This window comes from Rhinolophus hipposideros (genome assembly GCF_964194185.1).
Source record: "Rhinolophus hipposideros genome assembly, chromosome: 19".
NCBI classification, from domain to species: Eukaryota; Metazoa; Chordata; class Mammalia; order Chiroptera; family Rhinolophidae; genus Rhinolophus; species Rhinolophus hipposideros.
In genome coordinates, this window is record NC_138065.1 from 6,064,881 (window position 1) to 6,088,988 (window position 24,108).

General features: G+C 41.2%; 2 protein-coding genes across 4 annotated transcripts in view; both read left to right on the plus strand.

Annotated features, from left to right (window-relative positions):
• Nucleotides 1-23,257, plus strand: part of LOC308487832 (flavin-containing monooxygenase 5-like) — a 52,501-nt gene extending 29,244 nt beyond the window's left edge. Inside the window, exon 11 of the mRNA XM_081026594.1 lies at nucleotides 23,193-23,257. The gene's annotated coding sequence lies outside the window, so the exon portion shown is untranslated. The remainder of the gene's footprint in view (nucleotides 1-23,192) is intronic.
• On the plus strand, nucleotides 1-23,888 carry LOC308487831 (flavin-containing monooxygenase 5). Of its 3 annotated transcripts, none has more exons than XM_081026593.1 (9): nucleotides 1-894; nucleotides 2,464-2,641; nucleotides 6,529-6,717; nucleotides 9,140-9,302; nucleotides 10,074-10,216; nucleotides 13,451-13,650; nucleotides 16,204-16,556; nucleotides 19,513-19,585; nucleotides 21,796-23,888. In XM_081026593.1, exons 2-9 carry the CDS (start codon nucleotides 2,507-2,509, stop codon nucleotides 22,139-22,141), a joined length of 1,602 nt encoding a protein of 533 aa, XP_080882719.1. In that variant the 5' UTR covers nucleotides 1-894; nucleotides 2,464-2,506; the 3' UTR covers nucleotides 22,142-23,888. The 3 variants fall into 3 exon arrangements, with proteins under 3 accessions (XP_080882719.1, XP_080882718.1, XP_080882717.1); XM_081026592.1 differs by lacking the exon at nucleotides 1-894 and adding an exon at nucleotides 1,930-1,981; XM_081026591.1 differs by lacking the exon at nucleotides 1-894 and adding an exon at nucleotides 1,936-2,194.
• Nucleotides 23,889-24,108: the final 220 nt, after the last annotated feature.

Sequence of the window (24,108 nt, forward strand, 5' to 3'; positions counted from 1 at the left end):
AGAGCAGGGAAGATATGAGATGAGGTTTGCTATTCTGTCTGTGCTGTGAGGTGACGGTTAGCTTAGGGTTAAAGAAATTCTTGATCAGGGGTTGAGAGAATTTCCTCTCTGTTCTGTCTGTTTCACCCACATCAGCAGAGGAAGTAAAGAAGTCCCTAAGTTATATCAGAACGACACGACAGGCACGACGCGCCGGGCTTTGGAAGACCTTGGGCTGATGGTCTCAAGCAAGAACAGTAGATGTTGCTTGTCCAGATGAACTGGCCCTTCAGCCAGATGGGCGGCATTCATATCAGTAACTGCCGGACCCTCCTGGAACTGTCCATTCCTTGAGAGGGGGAGGCAAGAACGTAAAACTTGGCTCTGGGGTGCATCTAAAGAGATATATAAGACAGACCTCAGGTGGATTGATATTGATGGATTGCTGTTTCAAGAAATTGCTATTCAGAAGATTTGCTGTTTCAGGACTGCTTTTTAGGATTGGATTGCTTCAGAGTAAGAGATCGGAACTTACCTCAATGGACAGTGGAGACTTCTTTGGTTGGTGAATTGTCATCATTCTAGCATCTTTGGGAACTTGTATGTAACTTGCAGCTTGCAGTATCAGAAGACATCCTAACTTCTATAAACAACAACAGCAACGACAACAACAGCAACATTCTTCAGATTGTTAATGCCTTGAAAACTTATGTACAGCTTGCAGCTTATAGCATCAGAAGACGCCTTGGCTTCTAACAACAACAACAACAATAACAACAACAACAACAACGCCAACACCACAGCATTCTTGGGAACTAGCAAGCAGCGCTGTGGGAGACGCCTGAGTTTCTCTCAGCTACAGCTCTGGCAAGGTCTTGATTTATGACTTTTTCAGTGCTGTTCTCCCCCAGTTTGGTGAGCTTTTGACATCTACTTAGTAATACTTACTATCCTCTAGAGCTTATTACTGCTTTTGGATACTCCTTACTGATGTTATTTGTGTCTTTAGCCAAGTGATTTTTGGTCAACAGTAAACATATGTTGGGATCTCTTAAACTTATATGTATATATACTCCTTTGACATGACATTGTTATCAATATATATAGTTTAGTCTTAACCACCTTTCCTTTCTGTCATTAGCACATTCTATGAATTGCCTTTGTCTTTTGCTATTGCATACTACTGAATAAATTGATTAAATATTGCTAAATCAATTAATTAGCTCCATTCTAGCCTATGTTCCTCCTCCTTCTTTCCCTTCTTTACTTTTAGGGCAAAACCAGTAAGTCACACCCCAGGGCTGCTATGATTGGCATGCAACCATCTGGAGCAAAGTTGACTCAGGGAACAAAGACAGATGGCATCAGCCACAACCTACCTCTCCAACAACCCCTGACATCTGTCAAAACGGATTCCTGGGTCAGATCAGCCCTGATTCTGTCCCACTGAGTGAAATCCTGTATCCATCCTATTGGCCTTTGCTGCGTGACTTTATAGTTGAAAAACTTAAGTTACATTTCAAAAGTGGCTATTTTAAGTTTTTAATTGCACATGAAACTGCATGAGAGAAAGTGCTTTTAAAAAAGTATTTTTATTTTATTGAAATTATCTGCGCTTTGGTATCCATTAAACTGTAAGTCCCTCGTCTTTTGGAGCAAAAATTAATATAAGACTCGGTCTTATTTTACTACAACACAAGATCGAGTCTTATATAGCATAATATAAGACCCGACTTATTTTACAACAATATAAGATTGAGACTTATACAGTATAATATAAGACCGGGTCTTATATTAATTTTTGCTCCAAAAGACGCATTAGAGCTGATGATCCCGGCTAGGTCTTATTTTTGGGGAAACGCGGTAGTTTCCCTTCAGCAGGAGTTTGTCACTTTAAGGCAAACAACAGGAAGTTGAATGTGGTCCAAGGAGCAGGGTCACAGGCAGCTCCTCCCCAGAGTGAGCAGTTGAGTGTGCAGAGAACTGCAACTGAAAACCAGAGGTTGTAAGATTACTTTTTTCAACCCAAAGCAGGTTCCACCCACAATTAATTCCCGCTGAGGAAGGAAATGGGTGCCGCTGAGTGGGCGGGATGTTGGCTGAAAGAGGAGGTGCGGGACCAGCCCCTCCCCATTAGATGTTGCTGTGTTTAGACATTGCTGCTTTGTATTTCATCGAAAACGGCCAACAGTGCACAGCAGCCTGCGGATCGCAGGTGAGGGGTCCGCCCGGAGCTGCAGGCAGGGAAGGCAGTGAGATCCAGTTTGACCACAGAGCTCTCAGCTCTGGGCGCGCCTCTGGATCTTGCAGGCCCGGGCTCCCCTATCCCATGGGAAGCAATTCCCTGCAGCTAAGAAGACTGCAGACTCTGGCTTTCCAAAAGTCACCTGTTGTTGCAAGATTTATTCGGATGCTATGGCCAAGGTCTTCCTTGAAAGGTGTTAACTGATGTGGGTTTTCTGTCATTTGTCATCTTTTCTTTAGGACAAGTTACTTCGACCCAGCCCTGTGAAGATCCCTGGAGACAATGACCAAGAAAAGAATTGCCGTGATTGGGGGAGGCGTGAGCGGGCTGGTATCCATCAAGTGCTGCCTGGAAGAAGGCTTGGAGCCTGTCTGCTTTGAAAGGACTGATGACATCGGGGGGCTCTGGAGGTTCCAGGTAAATCTGGTTCTTCAATATTTGGGACCCACGCTGCAAGCAGGTGCGTGAGATATTTTATCTCGTGTCAGGAAATATGATGGCCTTGACAGTGATTAAATCTGCTAGAAGTCAGCCTGCTGACCTCTTCTCAGCAGCTGTCACCTCTCTGAAGGTTCCTCTTTTCCTGGGCTGGCAGCAAGATGGGACACAGATGTCATTTGTTTTTCCTTTATTGATGTTTAGGAGAATGGCACAGAGATCGTTTTCATTTAAAGAGTTTTCTTGCTATCCAAAAGAGGGTAACGATGGGGGGAGTGCAACTCAGTAACAAACATTAGAAAATGTAAAGTGATTTAAAAATGTAGAGTGGTTGCTCCTGGTCTGCATTGGCAGGTAAGTGTACTAGATTTCCTGACTACAACTCCTTCCAGGAATCCCCCTGTTCCATCTTCTCTAATCTTGTTCTTTCCTTTTTTTTAAAAAAAAAATTCTGGTTCAATTTAGATCATTCTCTAATAATCCCAGTCCTTTGGCACAATTTATAACACAGCTGCCTTTGTTGCTTTGAACTTTTGCTTCACTTGAGAAATTAAAACAGTTTCAAGTCCGTCTTCAGAAGTAGGCAGAGGGCACCTGTGACGGGGTTTTCTTCTCCTTGCGTATGTTCAATTTTAAAGTCCAGTTGCTTTAATATGCACATCCAGCCCTATAACTTCTTACTAACAGTTAAGGTATCATCCACTTAAATGAAAGTGAAGATTATTATATGCCATAGAATTACAACCACCTTTCCTGATCTCCAAAGTGACATGCATTGCGTTTGCTTTTAAACAAGCTCACTTTCCAAACCAGAGAATGGCATTGTGTCCAGACATGTTTCCTGTTTTATAAAAACTAACACAGTGTTGACCAGCTACTTAGAAGTGGCTTCACAGCATTCCTTATGTAAACAGCAGTACAGTCCTTTTGCATCTGGCTCTGTCTTTGGGGACTAACTCTGTTTGATACGAGTCCTTGCTCAGATCTAGAATGGATACCCCTTAGAAGACCACACCACCCCTTGGCTCTGTCATAATCAGTCTCGGGCACGGGCTGAAAGGGCTGTTAGTGGTTAATAATCAATAGGAAATTATGCTTTGGAGCTGCAGCTCCAAAGGTTAAGAGCACAATCTGCAGAGGTTAAGAGCACAATCTGGGGTGAAATCCTGTGTCTGCACCCTCCTCGCAGTGTGATATTGGGGAAAATCAGTCAACCTCTCTGCACCTGTTTCCTCATCTTTCATTAGGAGATAATAACAGTACCCGCTATATAGAGTTTCTGTGGGGACTAAGTGAAGGAATAATGGTGTCAATCATTAACACAGTGCCAGGGGCACAATAAGTGCTACATGGCAGTTATCACTCAGCATTCCTGGGGTGGGGCCCACACACCTGGTGTCTCTTGTAAGCATCTTAGCCAGGTATAGCAACTGCTGACTCAGCACAAAATCAGTCAAGGGTCCACTGTCCTACCAGATTTCTGCTTTTATCTCCAAAGCAATTTACAATTGTTCTCTGTTAAAGACTTAAGAGTTTTTTCTGGTTATCCTCTTGTCAGAATTTCAACACCCTGTAAACTGCTACCATGAATATAAAGAAGCTGAATTTCATAATAACTCTCTGACTTATGGTAAGATAGGCCACATCTGTGTCTATTATACCTAGCATATACATTTTACATATATTTTAATATATACATATATTACATATTTTACATATACACACACACATACACCACTATTTTTAGAGCCAAGTGTGATACCTGGAACATATTAGTTACTAAATATGTTTATATTTTATAAATGAATCCTAGAGATGCAAAATGCCTTGAGTGGCTACTTAGAATGCTGTGGAACTAGAGACCTTCATTCTCACATAGTCCACAGTCACACAGTTGTGCAGCCTGAACCTAGAAACATCCATCAGTAGCTGATTAAACACATTTTCCATGCTGAAGCTGGTTTCCTAAAGACTTTCCTGTATCTCAGATTGGCTTCTCTACCACAGCCTTGCTTGTTATATGGAGACCTACTCTCCCCAATCCTACCCCCTAACTTTTCTGTAATTTATTGGGGATTTCATATGTAGGACCATCCAAAGTGCTTTGGAATTCCGCCATTGCAACCAGGTGTCCAATAAGACACAAGGGATTCAGATCTTCCATTTTCTCTTTCTTGGGACAGGTCCCAGGGATTCAGTATGTATGTTTTTCTTCTCAAATATCATCACTTGCATTTTCTTATCTCTATTCCTCTTTCTCTATTCCACCTGCCAAACAGGAGTAGAATTCATCACCTGTCCACTTTTTGTTATTGCCGAGTACTTTCTAGTCATAATTATCCCCCTTTATCCGTGGTGGAGATGTCCCAGGTCCCCAGTGGATGCCTGAAACCATGAATAGTACCGAACCCTATATGTACTATTTATTTTCTATACATACATACCTATGACAAAGTTTAATTTATAAATTAGGTAAAGTAAGTGATTAACAACAATAACTAATAGTAAAGTAGAGCAATTATATTAGACTGTAAGAAAAGTTATACAAACGTGATTTCTCTCTCACAATCTTTTTGTATGGATTCACTTTTCACTGAATAGAAGCTCGTCACAGCTTCTCTTTGGCATACCCAAATTGCCAGTACCACTACTCTTGCGCTTTGGGGCCGTAATGAAGTAAAGTAAGGGTCACTTGAGCACAAGGACTGTGATACCATGACAGTCCATCTGATAACTGAGATGGCTACTAAGTGACTAAAGGGCAGGTGGCGCACACAGCGTGGAGACAGTAGACAAATTGATGATTCACATCATGGGCGGGTCAGAGAGGGAGGGCACCAGATTTCATCAGCTACTCAGAATGGTTCGCAATTTAAAACTTAGGAATTGTTTATTTCTGGAATTTTCCATTTAAGATTTTCAGACCAAAGTTGACCGTGGGTGACCGAAACCTTTGAAAGTGAATAAGGTTGAACTACAGTATATATAAGTTCTCAAGATATTAATTTCAATCAATTCTTGAGCTCATCACTAATGTTAGGTAAGACTGATGTTGGAAAGTATGCAAAGTACATTGTACTAAATTACACTCTCTCCAGCATAAGTTCCCATTTCACCCCATTTTTGCTAACACCTGAGTAACAGTCTTTGTTTAGTAAAAGCGAGGTAAAATGGGAACACCTACTAGACAGAATCTAAGTTAGTACATTGATTCCTAGAGAGCAATCTCACAAGTATATATAAACCCTCGCAACTTACCTAGGCTTTGAAATATATAAAATATTTAAGCCTATTACTTAGATTGGCAGTTCTCCCTTGGAATCTCACGTTGTTGCAATCTGGTGACAGCTGAAACTGGACATCTGCTGTGTTCTCTTTGCTCACGTGCTTAGAACTGCAGCTGGGACAACTAGAATTTCTGGGGCTGGCTGCACATCTCTCCATCCCAGACAGTCTCTTCAGGGGCTCCCTTGGGCTTCCTCGCAGTACAGCGGCCTCAGGGTATCTGGACTTCTTATGGGGCTGCTGACTTCCACCAGAGCCAGCTTTCTAAGAGCCCCAGGCAGAAGCTGCCAGACTGCTTACGACGTCCTCTTGGAAGCCATTCAGTATCCTTCCAACCGTATGCTGTTGGTCAAAAGCTAGTCATAAAGACAACTCAGATTCAAGGTGGAAAGACTACATACACAAGAGCACAAATACTGGGAGATGTGGAGGGTGTGTGTGTGTGCTCGCGCGCTCATCTGTGCGTATAGGAGTTTTTTAAATAGCATTACTTTCAGAAAACTTTTTGAAATGTTGATTGGCTGCTCGTAAACCAGGAAGTTAATTCTCAAGTTGCTATGAATGCTTCTAATTTACCGCAGGAAAATCCTGAAGAAGGAAGGGCCAGTATCTACAAATCCGTGATCATCAACACTTCAAAGGAGATGATGTGCTTCAGCGACTATCCCATCCCTGCTCATTTTCCTAACTTCATGCACAACTCCCAAGTGCTGGAGTATTTCCGGATGTATGCCAAAGAATTTGACCTTCTAAAGTATATTCGATTCAAGGTAGGGGATTTTGTAGGTATCTTTGGGCTGCAAGTTGTCTGTTAAGTATATGAATAATGTGGTTACATGTAAAGATGGCTTTGATATGCACCTGTTTGTGTCCCATCCAGACAAAGACTCCACACTTTGTCTCCTCTGTGCCAGAAGAATATTCATGGAAAGGTCCTCATTTTTATATTTTGGCCCCAGATCCAGTAAACCACCTGCCAGAATCTTTCCAATGCCTCCTTGTGATACTATTTAAGTGGAATAAAACAAATGAGGGGAACTGTTATCCCAGTTAGACAAGGGAACTGACAGGCATGGGAACTTCAGGTTCCACAACTTGTCCGCTATTTCTTGGCCCTTTTATATTTTCCAAAGTGTTTTTCAATACATGATTTTATGTGATCATAACATCCCAATGGAGTAGTTATAGAGAAAGCAAAGAAGTTAACTCTGGTGAAAAGGGAAGAACACTGAATTGGGGAAGAAAGACTTGCATTCTAGTCTTTGTTCTCCTGTTAACATCTTGCGACTTAGACAAGTAAGTTCCTCAGCTTTGATGTGTCCTCATTTTCTTTCCTGTAAAACTATGATTGTATTCCATCACTTCAGTGGTTTCTTCCTGCTATAAAGTCTTCCATGATTTTTCTATCATTTTCAGCCGCAGCCATAAAAGAACATATATTTCTAACAGCTGGCAACAAGCCCAAATCTTCTACCTTTTCTTTCCTAGTGATAAGAACTCTTAAGATTTACTCTCTTAACAACTTTTAAATATGCCACACAACAGTGTTAACTATCGTCACCATATTGTACATTACACCCAGGCGTTAGTTATTTTTTAACTAGAAGTTTCTACCTTTTGACCACCTTCATTCCATTCCCCTCCCCTAGCCTCCTTCTTTCCCATCATTCTGCTAAATCATGGCTTTTCTGTTTAACAAGAAGAATGAAATGGTAATATCCAGTGACAACTTCCAAATTAAGCCATTTGCAGCCTAGTGGTACTTCCTTTCGCTTGTTTAAACAATAACAATGAAAAGACGAAAAATAAATAAGTCACTGATTTCATACTCTAGGTTAGGAGATAGAAAAGTGAAGTAAATTTTATTATGCTTGATAAAAATAAAGAGTGTTGACCTTAGATAACGTCAGCCAGATAGTCTCCAGCAAAATGGGTTTATTCGGGAACAAAGAACTGTAACCCATGCGACCATGGGAGGCCATATGCAAGTCCCATAAAACAAAGGAAAGAGGACTGTTTTTATGGAGGGGAAGAGGAAGGTGGGAGGGCGGGTCCAAAGAGTTCTCCCTGCTGTGCTTCATGGTTGACATGGGACATGTGCACTCCCCCTTCTTGCCTCCCTACTTCATTTTCAAGGAGGTTTCGGTTGACCTTTGTTTTACAAGAGTTACAGGGTGATAAATGCTATAGAGCTCTCTAGACTGCAGCTCAGAGCAGGGCTGCTTAAGCCATCTGGGCGTGAGGCATCAGGCACCAGGGAAGTTTTCTTAGAGGATGTACTATCTAAACTAAAGGTTGAAGGGTCAGTAGGAATCAGCCAGATAAAGGAGGATAAAGGGATGATCCAGTCAGAGGCATCAGCCTGTATAAAGGCCAAGAACATGAATGAAAAGAACTCAGAGTAACACAGGTTGACTGGGGTACACAGGTGCGATGTGTCTGTTTGTCCACAAGACATTATGGTCGTAGACCCGAGAAGCACATAGGAACCCGTTCTGAATGTTTCCTTAGGCTGGTCAGAATAACCCATGTTTGTTTATTTTTTAATTGAAGTTAAAAATTATACCACTGACTATCCATCTCACAGCATCTTTCTTTATAGTTACTGGAAAAAGAGGCATTTATCAGAGCCGAAGGGAGGCTCATTTACATAAAAAAAATATATTACGTAAAATAAATGACACACTGAGATGCTTTTCTACTCCACTAGAAAAGGGAGCCCTATAGCTCACCTACATGTTTAAGGCTAGAGAGCGAGAACAGGACTTGGGAGTAAGAAGACATCAGAGGGTCTCATGATGTTTGGGGGTCAGGGGAGAAAAAGGCATTGAGTGCATGGAGTGTCTTAGTGTCTCAGAAGCACAGAAACCCAAGTTTTAGTAAGTGTCACATTGCCTTAGGGCCTCATCCAACAGACGTAGTAGTTTGCACATTTCTAGAAATAGAGGAGAGTGCAACGTTAGCCTGCCAACTCTGTTTTATTTAGCCTGTTTCATGGAAGTTTCCTCACTCTGACCATAACCCCCCAAAAGTTCTTATGTGTGGAGTACGAAAATCAAATATCCCTGCGTGAGCCTTATCATGTGATACCAGCAGTTTGTGTAATGCTCTGTAAGGAGAGTGGTGTAGGGGAAGATGCCCACTGTACAGGCCACGGGTACAGTCCCCTGTGGCTATCGCTTTTCTTTTCAGACCACTGTGTGCAGTGTGAAGAAGCAGCCTGATTTCTCCACTTCAGGCCAATGGGAGGTGGTCACAGAATCTGAAGGGAAAAAGGAGGTGAATGTCTTCGATGGGGTCATGGTTTGCACTGGCCACCACACCAATGCTCACTTACCCTTGGAAAGCTTCCCTGGTGAGTAGCCTACTGAGAAGGGAAACCCTTGAACCATGCCTGTGACCTGATTCCCGAGAAATGAGGGGATTTCCATCTGAGTGATTACTTATCCTGATTCTGCATATCCTCCAGCAACACGATGGGGTAACTGTATTACTGCCCTTTGGGAGCTAGAGATAATGGGAATTTTAGAGAGCAGAGGAAACTTAAGAAGGCTCTGTATCTACTTTCACAATCACTTTAGTTTTTCTAACAATCGGAAAAAAGAACATGGAGTTGATCTATATTAGGTTGGACAAGGACTTTTTTTCAGCAATCGAGGAAACAAACAGAAATATTGAGTGTATAGGAAGAAATTAAAGCTTGAGAAAAGAATTTATTGGTCTTTGGCCTGGATGTGCTTTTGGAAAAGAAAACAAACAACACTCTGTGTACACTCCAGAGTTTATAAAAACATACACTCCAATTGCAATGGGAGTCGGTATTTAAAGAGGATGAAAAGACAAAAGAGAATGGAAGTTTTCCAAAGTAGTTTGGATTTCTGGGTCTACCAGTCCAGAATACAAACAGATCCTGAATGAAGGAGACTACTTTCGGAAAGGAAACCACAAGATTCTGCTCGGAGGCCATGGGAAAAGAAAACAGGCAAAAATGTCCAGAGGCAAGAGTGCAGCTGAGTAAAGTGAGAATGTGTGGAGAGTGTAGGCTTAAAGTCTACACACTGCCATGGAAAATGATTTGTCAAACGGTATCAGGTAAGGCGTCTGATTATTTTCCCTTCTCTTGTAGGAATTGAGAAGTTCAAAGGACAGTACTTCCATAGTCGAGACTATAAGAATCCGGAGAGTTTCAGTGGAAAGAGAGTCATTGTACTTGGCATTGGGAACTCTGGAGGGGACCTGGCCGTGGAGATTAGCCACACAGCCAAGCAGGTTTGAATCAGCAAATTACCATGTTTCCCCCAAAATAAGACCGGGTCTGATATTAATTTTTGCTCCATTAGGGCTTATTGTAAGGGGATGCCTTATTTTTTCATATACAACGATCTACTTTTATTCAAATAGTCATGTCATCTTCTTTTGGAACATCGTCAGAACGTACTAAATGTATCCCTCTGGCTGGCGATCTTAACGGGCTTATTTTGGGGAAACCTGGTATTTCTTTTGTTTCACAGAGAAAGGTGCAAATGGATCCAAGAGGGAGTATGGAGCCCTGCACATAGCTCGTCAGCTCGGATGACAAATGCAGGGCTTGCTTTCATTGCCTCACTGGCAGCCAAAGTTTCCAGTTAGATTCCCATCATTCAGTTTGCCTCACCCTAAGGAATGAGGTCATGACCACAGATGGTGCTCATAATCCCAGTCGGCCGTCTGTCCCTTCAGAGTGTGCCTCGGCTTTGAAGGAGACCCAGTAATTGCTGGGAGAGCTTGTTTAATGCAGTGTTCAGAAGTGTGGTATTCTGCTGGCCAGCAGGAGTGCCAGGCTCTCATGGAAACACCCAGGGTCACTGAGCTTGGCACTCAGGATGGTGGGGTATTTTCCTCTTCACTCCCCAAAGGAGAACAGCAGCAGTGTAACCGATCCAAAGACCACATGCATGTCAGTACGAAAGTGTCCCAGTGTGGCACGTGCAGGCAGCTCACCCCAGGCTTTGCGTATATAGCTAGGGAACACAGAATGATATATCCTCAAAGCAATTTCTAGGTCCTTCAGGGTTGGGTGTTTTTTGTTTTGTTTTGTTTTTGATCATAGATTTTGAATTGGGAAGAAAGTGTCTTCATTATAAATCCCTAGGAAAAACAAGTCATTTTTATATTTTGTTGTTCATTTCGCTATTGAATCATAACTTTATTATCAACAGGTAAATGCCTGGCCGTTCTTCAGTAACTTTAATTAACCTGTCCTTCTCCACAAATATGTTTTAAATTATTATTATTTTTTTAATAGAAGTCTAATGCCACAATTTTCTTAAATGACCTTTACCCAGAAAGTCCATTCAATAACAGTTCTTCTCAGTACTCTAGCCCCACAAAAGCGATTTCATATGTTATGCCGTGAATTAATTCAACAAGGATGTATCAGCAAATAGCTTTAGAAACAAGAAAGAATAAAAACGAGTTGCGGGTGTTAGGATAAAACGAATGTGCCAGGTTGGCGGTGGGGACACAAGGCAGGAATCGTCTTTAATGTCACTGGCTTGTCAAACATTCAGTCAAAAGGGAGCTGGGCCTTATGTGCACCGAGGAAATGTAGATTGCCAGACAATAAAGCATCCAGAGTGTGTGGGGATAAGGTGGTTGTGTCTGAGAAAGCCTGGGAAAACGCATGGCAAAATGATGTCCCCATAGCAGGGAAAATAGTGTCACTACTAAGGCAAGTGAAAGAAACTCCACTGCTGGGTTCAGACTTCACGTATTAAATTGTAGGCATGACAAGCTGTTTGTAAATCAAACACTTAAATGAACCTGTAAATTTGGATGTGAAGGACATTTTGGTATGAGAATTCTTGCTCTATAATGCTTTTGTGAAGAGAAAACATCACTTTCTTGTAAAACAATTTTCCTTACATTGTTTCTTAGAAATCCAAATTTGTAAATATGCTGTTTGCTTAAAGGAAGGTACAGGTGGAAAACTGAACTAAGAAGTATGAGGATAGCCCTTAAGCATGTACTGAGAGTTTATTACAGGAGTACGCCTTACCCTTTACAAAAACCCTATTTCTCATAACAGCCTGTGATGTATGCAATCACTGTCACTTTTTATACATAGGAAACCTTGTATTGGGGCTCTGAGCATTGACATTCCTCATATACTTACAAAAGTGGTACAGATTGCACACAAAACCATTTCATTCCTAAGACCATGCATGCTCTTTCCACAGTGACATCTAAAAGTGCTTCATCATGAGAGCGTTAAGGGCACCATCGGTGAGAATATGTGTGAAGTTCATGATTATCCCTCTGTGGACAGATTACCGTTTTCTTACAGCTGAGACAAATGGCCATAAGGCAATGTATATATATACTATTACAACTCACATCTCTCTCTAGAGAGTTCTATAATGTAGAGAAAGTATGCTCTGCCAGGTAATTCAAGGTCAAACTTTGATCAGCTCTGAACATGGGCTTTGCAGCAGAGGACATCAAAAGACTGTCCAATTTCCTGTTATCATACTAGCAATCTTCAGTTTTTCCACTAAATAATCAATGAAACATTTCTTAGATACAGGCTGTGGAGTCAGTCAGACCTGGGTTGGAAATTCAGCTCTGCCACTTACTAGCTGTATGACCTGAGGCCACTTAGGCACCGTCTTCACGCCTCTCGCCCATGAAATGGGGATCATAATACCGACCACAAGAGGTTGTTGTGGTGATTAAATAAGGTGCAGACAAAGTACCTGGCGTAGTGATGTACAGGTCACGATTGTCAATAAATGGAGGTGTGGTGATGCCGTCCTGGGGAGATTAAAAGATGTGTGTGTTCTCCTTCCACACCAGAGCGAACATATCTGGAGGGACTGAAAATAAGAGCGTTTAACTTCAGGCCTATGTTCTCACCAATGGTGCCATTAGGTGCTACGATAATTAAGCACACTTACATATTACAGTTGAAAGAAAATAAAAAGTTTACTATCAATATAAATGATAATAACAGGTTTTGGGGGTAGTAATTCAAACAATGTCAAAGGCAAAAAAGACTGAGGGTTTTGAATTAAAAGCTATTCCATTGCTTTTGGTTTTATCATTTCATGATTTTAAATGAGTTGGACGGGGGAAAGTACTAGAGAATTTCAGAGGATGGAGAGAAAGACTGTCAGCCAGAATAGTCTGTGGTGTCTTCATGGAAGAGCCAAACTTGATCTGGATCTTAAAACTGAATAGGCTTTGGAGAAATAAGAGGATGGGGGTGCTTTTCAGGGAGGTATAATGACATCAAACAGAAAGGCAGTGGTGGTTCAGAACAAGACATATTTTTGGTCAGTGAACACACCAATTTAACTGTAACCTGACTGTTTAAGAAGGAAAATGGCAGGAAACAAAAAAGATTGTGTGAGGTCCAAAAGCCAGACTAATGAATTTAAACTTAATCTTGAAGAAAATGGGGTAGTTTTACAGGATGATGAGCCAGAGTGTGGTAAAAGCAAACCATTTTTTCTAATGCCCCAGGTTTTCCTCAGCACCAGGAGAGGGTCTTGGATCATGAATCGTGTAGGAGACCATGGATATCCCTTTGATGTGTTGTCCTTCTCTCGACTTAATCATTTTCTGAAGAAGATAGTTGGTGAATCATTATTAAACATATACTTGGAAAGAAAGATGAACCAAAGGTTTAACCACGAAATGTATGGCCTAAAGCCTAAACACAGGTACGTTTCCAGGATGGGAGTGGGGCAGTAATGGCCAGGACACAAAAATACGGATTGTTCACATAGGCTAATAGTGGAGCTACCTCTACACATGCATTAAGAAAATCCACAGAATGTGAGATCAGATTTCTACCTTGTCCCCACAGAAGCTCAAGATCTACTGGTCTGTAATCCTCGGTCTAGGACTCACCTTGGCATCAACCATTTTATTATTTCCCCAGGTACCAGTTCTTTTCCATGACCCCCAGTGACAACAATAAAATGGTAGCAAAGGGCAGTGCATCATCCATTCATCAACACTGAGCACCTCCTAGGAGCCAAGCGTTATACAGGGCATGAGAATATAGAGATTAAAGACCTTCTAGGAGTATTAATACAAATAATAACACCTCACCTATCTGAGGACTTCATGGAAGACAAGCCTGGTGCTAAATGGTTACAGGCATCATCTCATTTAATGCTCACTACAGCCCTCCCTATAGGTTGCTGTCTTATCTCCATTTTACAGATATAAAAATTGACACTTAGGGAAACTAATTTGCCCGAGAGCACATAAGAAATCATGGCAGAGTCATGAAATAGATTTTACCTTAAAAACTCTAATGAGAAGAGAGATAACGGAATAAGACAGAGAAATGCATGGCATGTTCTACGAGTATGAAGGGTGGGAGTCCTCACACAGCCAAGGAAGTAGACTGTGAAAGCATTTCTAGAGGCTGAACATAAGTGCCTGTTTCCTTCCAACTTTTAAAAATGTTCAGATTTACTTAATACAAAATAGTAAATACAATGAGCACCCATATACTCTTCATTTAGAGTCACCTATTAACAGTTTGCCTTATTTGCTTCTTCTTTCTCCCTCTCTGTAAAGATAGATCCATACGTATGTACCATACATACTATATCAATTCATGCATACATACATATTTTTTTTCTGAACCATTAAGTTGCAATCATTAAGACATTTTACCCTAAAATATTCAGCATATATTGCATAAAAAAAAGGGTAGTCTCCTATATAAACATAACACAATTATCACACTTGGGAAATTTAATATTGATAAACTACCATTATCTAATATGTCACATATTCAAATTTCCCAAATTGCCCCAATAATATATCTTCATAGCTTTTCTATTTATTTTTTTATTGGAGAATATTGGGAAATAGTGGGTTTCTCCAGGGCCCATCAGCTCCAAGTCATTGTCCTTCAATCTAGTTGTAGAGGGCACAGCTCACTAGCCCATGTGAGAATACATCCAGCAACCCTATTGTATACAGCTCATGCTCTAACCAACTGAGCCATCAGCTGCTCAGCTTTTTTATTTTTTAAAGCCAGGATCCTGTCAGGTATTTCAGCATTGCATTTAATTGCCATGCTTCTTTCTTGTGTTCTAAAATAATTCTTCACTTTTAAAAAATCCAAGCCATTGTTTTACAGAAATTCTCTAAATTTGCACTTGCATAGTTATTCTTCCTTTATTATGTTTAGAGGAAAATTTCTAGCCCAAATACTTATAGGTTGTGTCTTCTCGGTACATCGGGAGCCACATGCTAGCTGAATGCACGTGAATGAGGTTAGATTTGATCATTAGAAAAGGTGGTATCTACCAGGCTTCTCCTTGGTAAAGGTATTTTATTCCTTTGAAATTAATCAATGGGGTGATACTTTGAGGCTGTGTTCCCCAACAAGCTTTCAACCATTTATTTCACCCAATTACGGAAACTGTAGCATCTACAATTTTGGTGATTACAAACTAAATTGAGGCTTCATGGAATAACAAGAGATAGTCAAACAAATAGGGTTAGAAAGGAGCATTATAAGTACAAGATCTTGGGATAGCAAAAAATATGCTGTGGGACCTGCATGTCGTCTGATTTGGCTGGACTATATGGCAATGATAGAAGAGTGACTGAGTATATCCCCAGGCTCCCTGGGCAGGTACGTGAACACCTGTGTACGCTCTGCTAATATAAAAGTCTGAAACAAAGACAGTCCCGAGCCATTGGAAGATTTTAAGCAAGTGAGTGACATAATAATAAATACAATTTGGAATAACCACTCCAAAAATGATGAAGAAGATTGAAGGGGGATGGAGTACGAGGCCCTAAAGACAACTGCAATAGTCTGGGTGAGATAGAGAATACTTAAAACTGTTCTGGGATGTTAAGAGGAGAATGGGAAAAGACTTGGTGGCCATCTGTAAAACTAACAGTTTTGTGGCTTGGGCACATTATTATGGTTTGAGAAATCACACATGCACTCTCCAAATCAGACCATTCTTCCTACCCTTCTCCAACACTTTCCATCTCAAAGTCATCTAGGGTCCAACTTCTGCTCTGAGATCCTGAACTGTGCCAATATACATTAGACTTTTCCCAGATTTCAGGGATAGCCAAGAGGGAGACCATTAGCATATTGTTTACCACCTCCATCAAAGTAGAATTTTACTTATGTGTTACTGATTTCTCTCTCCTTCCGTACCCCTGCTCCTTGACTCCCCAATGTTCTCTCTCATTTCTCCTTCTTTTGGTCTTTATCACCATCACAGAGCCCTGAGTCAGCATCCAACAATCAATGATGACCTGCCAAATCGTATAATTTCTGGCATGGTGAAGGTGAAAGGAAATGTGAAGGAATTCACAGAGACAGCCGCCATATTTGAAGATGGCTCCAGAGAGGATGACATTGATGCTGTTATCTTCGCAACAGGCTATACCTTTGCTTTTCCTTTTCTTGAAGATTCTGTCAAAGTAGTCAAAAACAAGGTATCCCTATATAAAAAGGTCTTCCCTCCTAACCTGGAAAAGCCAACTCTTGCAATCATAGGCTTAGTCCAGCCCTTGGGTGCCACTATGCCCATTTCAGAGCTCCAAGGACGCTGGGTCACGCAAGTATTCAAAGGTAAGTGACCATACGAGTTGAATACTTAATACCTTGGTAGTATGTTGAAGTTCTTGTCTTTAAATTGTTCAAACAGTATGTACGGTTGTAACATGCCTGACATAAAATTAGTGCTCAAAAATTAATTTTTGACTGAATATAAAATAGTAGTTTATAACCATGGATGTGTATTAGAATTTCCTGGAAAATTTTCCCAAAATAGGCATGCTTTGCCTCACAGTGTCTATTTATTAAATCTGGGGTGGGGCAGACATAAGATCCTTGAGAAAATGTTTCCCAGGTCATTCCAACGTATAATCTAGATCAGAATCCACTCACCTAGATTTTAGACAACTGGGATATATTTATGAGGCAAGAGAAGTTTGTCTTCTTTCATTATAGACAAAGTCAAATATAGATAAGGTGTGATTGGATTTCAGTCCCCAAATTAAGACCTGGTTAAAGACTCATCCACAATGTAGAAAATTCAACTTCTCCAATTCTCACTTTCCCCACTTTATGTCCCCTCTTTCAGTTTTGGCTACAACATGAGGAAAAACTTTAGGGTTTGGAATAGAGGGCTCATAGTGAGTCAGCAGAATGATATGGTTTTCAAACGGCTTAATTGTATCTATCATCATTAAAAAATTATAATGTCCTACAATGTAAAATTGTTCTCTAAACAGGTCAGAGCACACCCAAAGACCTGTTTTAGAAGTGAAAGTGGAATGCAGTAAAAGGAGAGACAAGAATGGTTAAGGAATTTGAAAATGTGCCATTTTTAGTATAACTGAAGAAGGGAGAGATAGGAGGGTTCAAATATCTGAAGAGGTGTCCCGTACCAAAGGATTCTATTTGCTCAGTATCTCTTCAAAGAGTTGAACAAGGACCAAGGAGTGAAATGTTGAGGATTGTACAATATCATTAAAAACAAACAAATATTTTTTTTTCCTATCTGCCGGTTCCATTTCTAGATGGAATGGACTGCTTAGTAAATGGTGAGGAATCCAAACAGAATAGGAATAGAATGAAAATGGCTTGATAGCCATTTGACCGAGCCAACATGGAGTAGATTCAAACCTCAGTACGGAGAAATCAGATGAGCTTTAAGGTTCCTTCTAACAAAGAAATTGTTTGATTCTATGGTCGTTATAATAGAATTTGCGACCATTAGTAATGTTTAATTAAAACTATTCTGAGTTCTGGTTGGAATTACAGCTTCCTCTTCCCTAGAGAAGACCTTCATGGTAGCAGAGAAAAAAAAGGAGCAATGGAGTTAGCATTGATAAATCAAAAACCTTTCCAATTTCCCCAAAGTCCTATCATTTGTTAATTCCTTTCAGTTCTAGACAGTAGATCACATACTACTCGAGAGCCCTGGACCAGGACCAAATGCAAGTGACCCATGAAGCTGGCTTAATTCCAGTCATATTAAATGGATCTTTTAATTTGGTCAATTGAGTAAGAGGAAAGAGTCACATTAAATCTGCCAGAGCGTCTTAGCTTACATTAAATAACTACGACTCTTCCAGGACCAAGTGAACTGTTGAGAAGAACAGGGAAAATGGGAGGACTCTGCATTACAGCTATGGGATGAGGGGATCTTAGGGGAAATGCACCAAAAGCCCAGCTTCCTATGCTCACAGAGGCCTGGTGCTAATTCCTCCAGCTTTCTTCTAAGACCTGGAAGGGAGGAATCCCTATAGTTTTATCAAACTTCTGACAGGAACCCTGAGTTTTCAGTTCTCCCACAGCCCTCCTGTCCACCTACCAAATTCCTGCCATTCTCATCCCTGAATTCTGCCTTCACTGTACCCATTTAAACTCTCGGGATCTGTTTTTCCCGTTCTTTCATGGCTGCCCACCTCAGCCTGGCCTCTTGCCTGGCCTGTCCTTTCCCTATTTTCCTTCCCCCTCTGCTCTCTAGAATTACTGTGCTCTTGTCAAGGAGATATTGCACCGTTTTCTAGACACCGAACCCCCTTCCGTGCCTTGACTGAAATCTAGTTTTCTTTGTCTTACTTCTTTTGTAGACCTCTCAAAAGCCCTTGCGAGTGTTGTACTTTCATTCACCAATTTTCTTTCCTTGAAAATCATATGAAATTATATCAGCTCCCTGATTCCTAAGAAAACATTATGTCTTAGCATGGCATTCACGTTCCTGCACGAACTGGATGCAGCCTGCTTTGGCAGGCCCATCATTCGTGAGTCTTAACCATACGTCTTATATGGTTCTAAATGCCCTGATGACAAACCCACTGAGCAGCAAACACAGCCAGTACTCTGGTACCCTGTACTTCTGCTGCTCTCTCTGCTTCATATACTACCCCTTTACTACTTATTTGTACAGGGAAAAATGCATATTTCCTCCCTCCCTTAGTAGTATATCGAGAGCTCTTTATATAAAGAATTGTGTTTATTAGCCTTTGTAGTCCAAGCCCAGCCCCATGCCTAGCACATGGAAGGACTCTAATAAGTATCTATTCAAACAAATGCTAGTTTAGCTTTGGAGGTAAATGAAGATAGAAACTCTACAGCAGATACTTGTCTGAGGATCTGACCTTCTGAACGACGTTAGCCAACTTCCAGGTATGTGGAAAGGCTGAACAGCTGAATGGCAGCCACGTCTCCTTTCCCTTGGAACATTAACTTTACACAAAACGTGGTGGGACAAGTCAGGAGTGAAGAATGTCAGGATTACCTAAGTACACCTGCCTTAGGCCTGAGAGCAGACTGAAACACCTACTTGGACCCACTTCCATGGAATTCTAATTCAGGCTCACCTTTCCCACCTTGTTAGAACCCTTGGGAAACCTCTGAACTTTATTTAACTCTTCCTTGTTCAACAACAGCCTGCAGTTCACGCTTACTGACTTTTAAGGAATTCTTTGAATTCTCCAGAACATAGTACTTGTTAACAGAATTCTAGTTCCTGTGGAGGTAACCTCACACTTAAATGTTTGGTTTTTCTCTTCAGGGCTGAAGACATTACCCTCACAAAGTGAAATGATAAGAGATATAACTAAGGCTCAAGAGAAAATTGACAAAAGGTAAGAAATTCTCCCAGGAAAGTAGGTGCTTAGTTTCTCTACTCACTTAGTTCTTAATAAAAGCAATAGTGTACTGTATTTCTCTTTCTCATGTTAGTTTTCAGGTTTAGGTTATATTCTGAAGAAAAAAGAAATAATAATTTGTGACAAGAGAATGGAGAAATAGCACTGAGAGGTTTGTTATGGGTGAGAAAGAAGAGACAAGCTGAAGAAAAGTGTTTAAAATCCTATGTTTAGGGCCTGAAAGAAGAGTCAAGTAGGAAAACGCACATGGGGAGAAAATCAGGTATATTGTTTTGGCAAGGATTGCTTCAAGTGCTAGTAGAGCTGCCACAAGAAGGAAGAGCAGCAATGAACTACTGAGCACAGATATGGTCGAATTCCAAACCACAAGATTTACAAATCTGCAGAGGCCAAGGGCAGGCCTCGCCAGGGGACAGCATACTCATGTCACAGTGGCTCATGTATGAACAGCCTGTGATAACGGAAGGTGGTACGTTGCCGATTGCTTAGTGCTTGGGTCAACAGTCATTTAGCATCTGAACTTCAGAACTGAGCTTATTCACTGGGTGACTTTTCTTTAGACAAAGTGGGAGCTAATGGCAGGTGACTAAACCTTTGTGGGAATGTCAGAGGCAGGATTATTGAAGGTCCAGAGAGGTGGTTTTCTTCAATTGATTGTACTGGCGTAACTGTCCCCTGCCTCGGAGCAGGAGAGCGTTTTTATTCCACCCTGATACCCTTGCCAGGTGCGCTCCTTGTTTTTCCTTATTCCACTGCCGAACTTCTGCATCCGTATTCTACGTGATATGCTCTAAATTCTCAGCCTTTTCTCCCTCCTAAGCTCCCTGCATTGTAACTTTCGTCCTTGCTCCTGCAACCACTCTCTTCTGGAGTGCTTTCTTTTTTTGCTTTTCTGGCACTGAAATACCCTGTGTCAACTTTCCGTCTCTTTAGACGTTTGTCTACCCACCTTCAGACTGAGCTGTGCCTAAGGGTATAATTTAACCTTTATGGAGGGTTAACTATGTACATACACATAACGTTGTGTACGTGTGAGTTTATTGAATCTCTGTGAAACCTTCACGACGAGGACAGTATTTCACCCAGGACTGCAGGGTAACTGCATGCCTACCGACCTTTGGGCCGGCCTCACATCCACAAGGGAGAGCTCTCAAATTCTGTCCTATCTTCTTTCTTCTAAACTTTAGTTCCATTTCAATAAATTCCTATTTGACCATCTTTCAGTTCCATTTCACCTATTCTACCTCAAATTTATAGTCACTTTTTCCTCTCCTTGTTTTGGATTCTCTAATCCTAGAGCTCTTTTAATTTCAATTAGCTTGACCTGGCTTTTCTCTTACTACCTTTCTGTCCAACTATTCTTTCTTTCCTTTTCAGAATAGAAAGGAAAAAGAGGAAGTTATCAGGTAGCTTTCTAAATCCCATTCCTTCCACACAGGTATTGCTATTATCACACTTTTTCTCTAAAAGCCCTCTTAGCTCTTCAGATCTATACTTAATCAGTCATTCCATATGGCTCCATTGGGAGGGGGGTAAGTCTTTTTCCCCCCTCCCTTCCATATTTGAAGTTAACATTGGGAAGTCCTGCACTGTGGACCCCACCACCACTGCCCTCATAAAACAATTGAGGGTCCCCAACTTGAGAATTTTTGTGGTGGATTCTCTTTCTGATAACATCCGAGTCCTCTGGATCTGGGTCTGCTATCTTTGCGTCTCTGTACGTATCCTTGTTTTCCACAACTCGCCTCCGCTCCTGTACGTGGTGCCTACAGATATTCTATACGCACATTCTACGCTCATTCCTATCTTATTCCTTCACTCTGATGGTCCCCTGACTTGTGACACTTTCATCTTTGTTCTCAGCTTATACATATCTTCCATATCCTTCAAGGACTTAGTATAGCTCTGTTTTAACTACCCTCTTCTACCTTTCTATTTAGCAGTCTGAAACCACATGACTTGCCAAAAGTCGTATATTCTTCTGTTTCATGTGTATCTATCATATCTCCTGCAATAGATTACAAAGTCGTAAAGGACAAAGTCTTATTTTTCTTCTCTATTGTCCACGGGCTCCTAGTCTAATATAGATCCAATAACATGTACTCAGAAAGCACTGTTAGATTGATTGATTGATTGACTGACTGTCTCACTGTTGACAACCCCAGCTTCTGTCTTGTCTGTTTCAGGTATTTGGAGAGCCAACGCCACACCATTCAGACAGACTTTATAGATACCACAGTGGAACTTGCTGACCTGTTGGGCGTTGGGCCCAACCTTTTGTCTCTGGCCTTCACCGACCCCAAGCTGGCATTACAGTTACTATTGGGACCCTATACTCCAATCCAGTATCGTCTACAGGGCCCGGGAAAGTGGGATGGAGCCCGAAAAGCCATCCTCACCATAGACGAGCGTGTCAGGAAGCCTATGATGACCAGACAAGTTGAAAGCAGTGGTTCCATGACTTCAGCATTAACGATGGTCTGGTTCATGCTCGCTGTTGTTTTCTTTGCCATCATAATAACCTATTTTTAGCAGTTTCAGTGCCGTTGCCCCGGTTTTCTTTGGGGAGCTGGATCGAGAGATGCCTCCAGGACAACTCTCAGTTTCACATTGCCCAGAAATCTACTTTTATTTCTGTTTCCAAAGCATTAATCGCCTTTTCTCTTTTCCCTACAATGAAATCGCAGCTTTTCATTCGAAATGGATTAAAAACTTGAACCCAAGACCTGAATGCATAAAACTCCTAGAAGAAAACATTGGGGATAAATTCCTTGACATCGGTCTTGGTGATGATTTTTTGGATTTGGCACCAAAAGTAATGGCCAAGAAAAGCAAAAATAAACAAGTGGGACTACATCAAACTAAAAAGCTTCTGCACGGCAAAGGAAACCATTATACGTCATTGGTTAAGAGATCTTGCTTCTTTGCCTAATCACTCCTATTTAAGGAAAAACCCAAAAACTTGGTAGGTAGTAAGGAGAAGCATTTAATCCTTCCTACAGAATCAAATTACTTGTGTCCTATGTCTGAACATGCAACATGCAGAGTTTACTGCGGACTGACAAGTTCTATTAGAGTACAACAGTGTCATCGACAATCCCCCGAGTAGAAAAAGAACACTCTGAGAAGTCCTAAATTAAATTATACAGGCGGAAGAGTAGATGAAAGAGACAAGAGAGGTTAATCAGTTAATGCCTGCGTGGAAAATCATCGAAAGACTTGCTTACATTCCTGAATGATGTTACAACTCTGAGTTAACTTCCAGGTAGCTATTACACAGTTATCTAAAGAGAAGAGTCAGTAGCCTGCCAACAGCACAAGGGACCACCAGTGCCTCCATTATCTTGCTACACATGACCTTTCCATACTGTTGCCGACAACTGGTCCTCAATAACAAACGCTTCTTCCTTACAGACTATGCACCTATTCCAGAACTAGCTCCTCTTCACTTTTTCCCACGCCCTTTATCCATAGCCAGTGCAAATTCTTTCAAAACAACTTTCATCTTTCTTCTCCAAACCTGAGATATGAAGAAGCCCGTCAATACCAGGAGTGTGTAGCCCTGCCGCTGCTGGTGGTGCAGATGGCGCGCCCCAGGACCCCGTCCTTTTCTCGCTGGCATCTGGCTCAATAAACCCTTTCTTTCAGAAAAGCTATTGGCCATGAAAGTTTTTGTTTTACACCCCAAAAGCAGATAATCCAAAAATCATTTCTATTTAGCTTTACAAAAACAGTTTCTCTTCCTAACAAGTTTTCCGTTGGCTAATATATATTGTGTATGCTTCTTCTCTGATGATTTGACAACTATAAGGAAATATGTACCAGAGACGTATTATTTGGCTGAGAGAGACCAACCTGGAGTTAGAAAGCTGAATAGTACACTAGTTAAGGTTTAATGTGTTATTCCTTCAAGGGCCTTGTTTCAGAGTCCTATGGAAAGAGTGACAGGAATTGGGGAGGGCAGGGAGGTAACCAAAAGGAAGTAAGCAGGCAGTCAAGATTCTGGTTTTTTTTGTCTACAAACTGTCTTTGGTTAAGAGCCAGAAAACAACAGTTTATTTGGGGCTGAGCACAGATCAAAGGGGGAGGAGTGGATTTGTTGGACTTAAGTGGGTGGGTTTTCAACTTAATATAATAATGAACTTTTCAATAAATAGAGTGGCTCATTCCGAAAGGGTGGCTTTGATGAGTTGGAGTTCTCCCTCACTGGCTGTGTTTAAGCCTAAGTGGCATTTTGTGAGAAATATAATAAATAGTATTCACGCACCCTTCAGTCCGCAAATGTGTATTAAAGTTCACTCTGTACAAGGTGCATGCAGAACACCAAGAGGAATCCAGTGGAGTTCTCTCTGCCAGTGTCCTTCTTATACTTTAACATGTACACATCTTCCTCTGAATACCTTGTCAAAGTGCAGATTCTTAGTCTGTAGGATGGGGCCAGGTTCTGCACTTCTAACAAGTTCCCGGGTGATGCCTATGCTATCAGTCCCTGAAACACA